Source organism: Littorina saxatilis, linkage group LG3, assembly GCF_037325665.1.
Source record: "Littorina saxatilis isolate snail1 linkage group LG3, US_GU_Lsax_2.0, whole genome shotgun sequence".
Classification (NCBI taxonomy): domain Eukaryota; kingdom Metazoa; phylum Mollusca; class Gastropoda; order Littorinimorpha; family Littorinidae; genus Littorina; species Littorina saxatilis.
In genome coordinates, this window is record NC_090247.1 from 75,085,926 (window position 1) to 75,093,612 (window position 7,687).

At 43.4% G+C, this 7,687-nt stretch overlaps 1 protein-coding gene across 1 annotated transcript; it reads right to left on the reverse strand.

Annotated features, from left to right (window-relative positions):
- Positions 1 to 204: 204 nt before the first annotated feature.
- Positions 205 to 5,090, reverse strand: LOC138963265 (uncharacterized). The gene is made up of 2 exons (XM_070335331.1): positions 4,715 to 5,090; positions 205 to 3,255 (listed from the first exon to the last, which is right to left on the reverse strand). The coding sequence occupies exon 2, from the start codon at positions 3,248 to 3,250 to the stop codon at positions 1,127 to 1,129; it is 2,124 nt and encodes a 707-aa protein (XP_070191432.1). The 5' UTR covers positions 3,251 to 3,255; positions 4,715 to 5,090; the 3' UTR covers positions 205 to 1,126.
- Positions 5,091 to 7,687: the final 2,597 nt, after the last annotated feature.

Sequence of the window (7,687 nt, forward strand, 5' to 3'; positions counted from 1 at the left end):
CTCTCTCTCTCTCTCTCTCTCTCTCTCTCTCTCTCTCTCTCTCTCTCTCTCTCTCTCTCTCTCTCTCCAAAGGCAGGATTTCTTGTTTGAGTTACAAATTTACATTGATGGGACAAAACTAAAACATTCCACCAGTTTCATAATTTTCAATACAACCTTTCAAACTGCAAACTTTGACCAGACACACACGCATGCATACACTAATGCACACATACATATATGCCACAAAATGGTTTGGAAAATGAAAAAAAAAGGGGGGAAGGAATTTTTTTCAACACAACTGTATAGATACAGATCTCAAACTCAAGTTGTTGAATGCTAAATTTGGAATCATAATTTTGATTTTTTTTTTTAAGGGCGACATGGGCTTGATGACTGCTGAAAGAGGGTGAGGAAACTAAGCATGCAAAAAAAACCACAAAAAAAAACCACAGACGGCATGCTCGATAAGTTGCTTACTAGAAGAACAGTTGAAGACTGGATTCGACTCTCCATACCATACTAAAAGTTTGACAGTTCATAGTTCTTTACCACTGAACCTACTAAGTAAAAGAAAAACACAGAAAAACTGTGTTAGTGTCTGTGTGGCTGCTTGACTATTGAGGAATTCATCAACTTCACAGTTACTTAAACTTTCTTGCATATATAAAATGTCAAAAATAAATCATCTTCAAACAATTCAGTTTGAAAAAAACACCATAATTTCACTTTAAGTTTATTAGAATAAAAAATAATAACGGCACTTATTTAACAATTGCTTCATCTCAGGAGAACAGAAATGCCTAATTCTCTTCAAGGAATAATTACAAAAAATGCCAAATTCTCCTCAAAGAATAATCACCAGAAATGCCAAATTCTCAAGGAATAATCACTAGAAATGCCAAATTCTCAAGGAATAATCACCAGAAATGCCAAATGTTCTTCAAGGAATAATTACAAAAAATGCCAAATTCTCCTCAAGGAATAATCACCAGAAATGCCAAATACTCTTCAAGGAGTAAGTTATAACCACATGACACCACATCACATTTCACCTGTTACAAGCAAATCTTCAGACAATTTTTTTTCTCAGAATGCTCTAGAAAAAAAAAGGGCAGGTTTAATCAGAAATGTGCCTCTTTAGAGACTATTGCACCATTTTGCGAGGAGTGGATAACTTGCGCTTCCGAGATGACGAATGAGAGATCTTGTTCTCTCCCCTGTCGGACATCATTTCTGCGATTTGACCCAGATCTTCGTCAGTACACACACCCCACGGATCAACGTTCGTCAGATTCACATTATCACTGTCGAAGGCTCCAATGCTCATTACTTCTTCCCCATTTTCAGCTTTAATCACCCGTAAACAGCTGTCCAAAGACATTTCAGCTCTGACTTGGTGAGATAAGTGATGTCCGTCTTCACTGTCATGACTAGTTACCGCTGAGCCTTCAAAGACGCAACTGTCTGCTGACTCTATGCCAGCACTGTGAACTTCCGTTTGACCTCTGTACAAGTCGGCCAGCACTGTTTTATCGTCCGGTCCCGAAAACATAGCCGATTGCTCCAGATTTTGATTTCCTTTCTCACTGTGGCACGAGGGCCTCGAGTCGTGTCTGTGTGGAGAAAACAGCTCCTGCTTGTGACCGTGCTTGTCGAGCGTGAAGACTTTCTTCTTGCCCAGAAAGGTGACCATCTTCTCCTCTTCCCCCTGGCTCTGAAAAGCTCGTTTCAGCTCCAGCATAGTGGACACTGTGTTCTTCTTCAGTACGGTGTTCCGGAAGTGCCTGCTGCAGTTCTTCAGAAAGGACAGCGGATGATTCGGGTCTTCCCGTTTCTTGGGGGTCGGGAGGGTCGGCCAGACTCGGTTGTGGGTGTTACGGGTCAGCATAGACGATGGTCTGGGTCTCACGAGTGAGCTGCTGTGTGGCACCTGTGCTGTGTTGCTGTTGGCGGACAAATCTACTGCCTTGTCTAAAGCCCTGTGCATCAAGTGGGAATTCCATGTCTCATTTAGTGCTGTGCCTGTCGGTTTCATGCCAGCATCAGATCCTTGTGCCGCGTTCTCTCTCTGAGACTTGCCCAGACTGGGCGCCGAGGCTTCTTCATTCTGCGGCAGTGGCATTATCCCCACCACCTTCCATCCCTCGTCACTTCCCATCACCATTGAAGGCATCGGCATGGCAACGAGAGGAGATGCTGTTGCCATGACAACAGGAACGGGGGCGATGGGGGCAGGAGGAGGAGGAGGTGGTGGGGGAGAGCTAAGTGACGTTAAACCCACCACCTTCCACTGTGAAGTATCAGCAGCAGATGTCATTGGAATGACAGAGGGATTAGGAGTGTCTGCATGAGTGCTGGTAGTGTCGTTCCCCATCCCACTGCTTGCTGTCAATGCCCCAGAATGTACAGGCAAGGTCGTGATTCCAGCAATCTTCCACTCACTATTCCCAGCCGCCAGATTGACCAGGGATGGTAACGCACGATCTGTGTGAACTGGGCCAGTGGTGTCTGCGCCCTGACAACTTTGGTGTCCTGCCAGCCCAGAATTGTGGGAACTGATGCAGGCAGATGCTGGTATTCCCGCTGAAAAATGTGAGATCTTTATAGGACTAGCTGCTGTCTTTTCATCATCCCCCAAGATGCTGGAACTTGCAGTTACTTCAGTCGAGGTGCTGTTGCTTAGTGAGGTCAAGCCGACAATTTTCCATTCAGAGGACAGTGGACTTGCCACCGATGAGACGTTTGTGGTATACCCTTGGATGTTGGAAACATCAGCATTTGAGCACACTGCACCCAGCCCTCCCAGTGACTCTGCAGCTAATGGTTTCGACGCTTGGTTGGTCGCATCACCCAGCGAAGTTAGCCCTACCACTTTCCACCCATTGCCTAAATCAAGCCCAAAAGGTAGGTTGGGACCTGCCTGGTTTGTGCTTTTTTCGCCGGTTTCTGAAGAACAAGTGGTAGTAACACACCCACCCGCAAAACCCTCGCCTTCTTTTCCTGAGGCGATGGAAAAAACGCTGTTGGCCTGTGCGGTCAGGAATGGGAGTATGGATGCAGGGTTGCCCAGAGAGGAAGGATACTGTGTGCTGCAGAAAGGGGCATCTGGGTTGACGTTCCTTGAGAGGAACTGCTGAAGCAGCAATGCCTGGCTGGCGGCTGTGACCGCTGGGTCAGAGGTTGCGGTGGTGGCGGTGGGTTGCAGTGTCAGGGAAGCTGAAGTGTTGACTGCAGCAGCAGCTTGGTTAAACATGGCTGACTGCAGCATGACGGCTGGAACAAAAATAAACACAACAATGATGATCTTCTTCTTCTTCTTCTGCGTTCGTGGGCTGAAACTCCCACGTACACTCATGTTTTGTGCACGAGTGGAATTTTACGTGTATGACTGTTTTTTACCCCGCCATTTAGGCAGCCTTACGCCGTTTTCGGAGGAAGCATGCTGGGTATTTTCGTGTTTCTATAACCCACCGAACTCTGACATGGATTACAGGATCTTTTCCGTGCGCACTTGGTCTTGTGCTTGCGTGTACACACGGGGGTGTTCGGACACCGAGGAGAGTCTGCACACAAAGTTGACTCTGAGAAATAAATCTCTCGCCGAACGTGGGGACGAACTCACGCTGACAGCGGCCAACTGGATACAAATCCAGCGCGCTACCGACTGAGCTACATCCCCGCCCCAACAATGATGATAAAAATTAACACACACAGAAACTTACTTTATTAAACAGATTACAAGTCTTTTTTTGTTCTTCTTCTTAGTATTCTTCTTCCCCTTCCCCCCCCCCCCTCCTCACCTTTTTTCCCCCTCTAATCGGTAAAGCTGTGTATGTTGACTGCACCATTAAAAAACAAATTTGCTATTCACAGAGAATATAATACAATTATTAACAGATGAGGATTTTATACTTTAAAAAATGTTTACAAGCGTTCATTTTTACTTTTTATTTCTTTCTTAAGTTTTGATGTGCTGAAAAACTAACATCTTTAAATCCAGTCAGGCCAGGTTCGTTCGGGGTTTGTCAGTTATGAGTCACTACTAACCACCCATTCCCTGACTCTTAAGTTCAATAAGTGTCTATAAATACACAAAATGCAACCCAAACATATGACAAAAATTCCTTCAAAGACAATCTTCCTAGCCTCTCCTTTTACCGTTCATCTAAATACTAATCCCTACTAATGTCATACAACAGGCAATAAGTAGCAGCACACAAACGGTGTATGTAAATCTACATGACTGTTGAATGTCAGTGCTGGCCACAAATGTTTTTCAAAGCTTTGAGTCAATATAATGAAAGCTAGTGCAAGATTCACATGACTGCTTTTAATCACATAATTATGGAGTACATTAAAATATAACAGAAGCTATAAGTCGTCGCATCTAACTTGCTTGGCCAATCTGTGAATCCAATGTAAACAAAGGGGCTGTATTTAGGCTACCCCACTAGGGATTTACCTTACCAATATATATGTACACAGTCACCTGTGGAACAACCCTTGCAGACGCATCCTGCGAAGAAGGCTGCAGAACGTTCATAGCTCAAGGTTGTGTCTTTCGGGCACAGGATCCACCATTTCGCATCGATCCACTTTCATCTAAATTCTACAGCACGATTCAAAATTTTGTGATCGCACACGTGTTGCTGGCTCAAGTTCAAAGAGGCTCTGAAAAGGCTGGCATCAAAACACAACAGTTCTAGCCCTGAAGCACGCATTTCAACCTTACCTTCAGTTTTCGGCCGACCCGGTCTGCAACCAGAAGCGATATGAGCTGTATATTCAAGCCTGTGTCAGAATGTCGACACCGCCATGAATATTTGGGGAAATGAATTTCATTTGCATCCATAATCAATGCAAGCCGCAACGGCCAACTAGCGCTCATGCATCATGTATGAGCTCCCTGCCTACCGCCCAGCGCAGTCTCACAGTCGTGCTCCGCTTCGCCAACGCTTCTTTTTTTAATGCAATGCCGCTGTCGCCCGCTCGCCGTGGCCCTCCGCTGGCGCTGGAGCGGTTGTATTTTCTCGCTTTCACTCATAGCATTGATCCGGAATGGGGTCTCGTTATCTGAATTTCATAGAGCAAAATTTACATGATTGAGCCGTGCTGTTTCTTTCTCATTGTGGCAGACGATTTTGTCAAGAACTTGGAGTTACCTCCCTTGCACCACAGCTGAAAAGAGCACACTCTCATCCCCCCCCCCCCCCCCCCCCCCCCCCCCTCATCCAACCCTATGCTAATGTGTAGACTAATCGAATGTGAATTATGCATTTCTTGTATCCTCTAAAACTGGATTGCTTTCGAATATATCAGCTCATACATCATTCAAAAAATTTGCAAGCTTACATCTGTTACTGAAGATTGTTATCAGACATTTTGACAGGAATTATGGATCCCTTTTTACATTAAAGCCATATGTACTCGATGACTATACACGCTAATTGCTTTACCAACAGCTGGAGACAGACTAAATTAAGTTCCCTGCAAAATATTGTGGTCTAGGACCCCTTAAATGTTGAGATATTTGAATTTTCATTTTGATCTGGATCGTCCTATTTATAGATTTGGCAACACATGTAACGTTGATGCAAGGGAGAGAACACCGCGGCTTTGTTGACATCCTCACTTTTTCAGAGGCTAGAACAAGCTGTAATGCATGTATTATGGTCCGCGCATGGTGACGGATCGTCATTATATGGTCTTATGGTGCGTTTGACATCGATTGTGGGCAAACTACACTTTGTAAACACGGGAGTGCGTTAGTATGCCTTTAAGCTGCAAAAAAACCAACACTTGTCCTTTGAATAAAGTGTGTTGTTTGCTATACGCTTATAGACATTTTATTCAGTTAAAGTTTTGTTGATGCTGTCGGTTTTGGTTTTGTATGTGTGCATATTGGCCAGCATGTGCATGCATTATATCCTTCACATAAATTTGACAATCATTGAAAGCAAAGATACACCACAGACTTGAACAGTAAAGAAAACAAGGCAATGAAAGTTACACATCAGACTTGTTTCAAAGTACCTGTCGTCAAAAGTGCTGTTTGTTTTTGGCTTTTTTCGTCTAAATGTACCAAATTCCTTCAACAGACTAAATTTGCATTGGATGTATTAAGAACTATTTTCAGTGTTTTCTCCATCAAACTGTAACTGTCACCTGATGCATTAACAGTTGGACAGATATGACCTACATTTTTGAGTTTCTGATTAGTCCAAACATTCTAGCACAATTTCAACTTCAAGTACATACTTTCACTAAGGAAGAGAAGAGGAAGGAGAGAATACCTTTTTTTATATGTAATAAAAATGACAAGACAGCTCACAAGCATTTTTTTCTCTCAGATCTTAAGAAAAGCAGCCTGCTGGTTTGCAGTTTAGTTTGCTTCTTTGTTTCTGTGCAGCTTCTGTCTCATAATTCATTTATAAAGGTACTGTGTATGCAGAACTGTGTTCTCTCCACACACACATACACACACTCGCACACAACCACACCCCCAACAACAACATCATCATCAGTGATAAACAATTTAATTTCTGTCATTGTCAATTCCATTTTCAGGGTAAATTAACACATAAATGATGGACAATGGCATTCTTTCAAAAACACACTTCTGTACAGACTGGTCAAAATATTCTTTGATCAAAGTTACACCTGACATTCTATATGTATTCAATCATTAAACAGCTTGTGTTAAAATGCACTAGTTCAAGAACTAAATATAAATGCAGTCATTAATTTTGATTGACCGATTGTAAATGTAATGTAACATGTTGTACGGGTGTTGAGCAATCCACACGCAGAACAAAACGCATCAATCGCTCAATGACTAGCACACTCTCTTTTCACCCACACTTAACACAACAATGATCAGTTCTTTCTTTGTTTGGTGTTTAACGTCGTTTTCAACCGTTCAAGGTTATATCGCGACGGGGAAAGGGGGGAGATGGGATAGAGCCACTTGTTAATTGTTTCTTGTTCACAAAAGCACTAATCAAAAAATTCCTCCAGGGGCTTGCAACGTAGTACAGTATATGACCTTACTGGAAGAATGCAAGTTTCCAGTACAAAGGACTTAACATTTCTTTCATACTGCTTGACTAAAATCTTTACAAACATTGACTATATTCTATACAAGAAACACTTAACAAGGGTAAAAGGAGAAACAGAATCTCTTACGACATGCTGGGGAGCATCGGGTAAATTCTTCCCCCTAACCCGCGGGGGTACAATGATCAGTTAATTGCATTCCTTGCAAATAGAGAATGTATACAACACAGCAAATCAATCAAAACATAGCACTTCCATCAAGACACAGCCCCAGCTATCCCTTTCTCTTCCATCAAGACACAGTCCCAGCTATCCCTTTCTCTTCCATCAAGACACAGCCCCAGCTATCCCTTTCTCTTCCATCAAGACACAGTCCCAGCTATCCCTTTCTCTTCCATCAAGACACAGCCCCAGCTATCCCTTTCTCTTCCATCAAGACAGCCCCAGCTATCCCTTTCTCTTCCATCAAGACACAGTCCCAGCTATCCCTTTCTCTTCCATCAAGACACAGCCCCAGCTATCCCTTTCTCTTCCATCAAGACACAGCCCCAGCTATCCCTTTCTCTTCCATCTTCATCTCCCTTCCCCCGCATCCTAACCTCCACCTCTAAAATATGATCAAGTAATCTTAGCCTGCCCCCAGCATACA

What these genes read in the sequence shown, in the direction of transcription:
- LOC138963265 (XM_070335331.1), bottom strand. Translation starts at nt 3,250, where the DNA reads ATGCTGCAGTCAGCCATGTTTAACCAAGCTGCTGCTGCAGTCAACACT.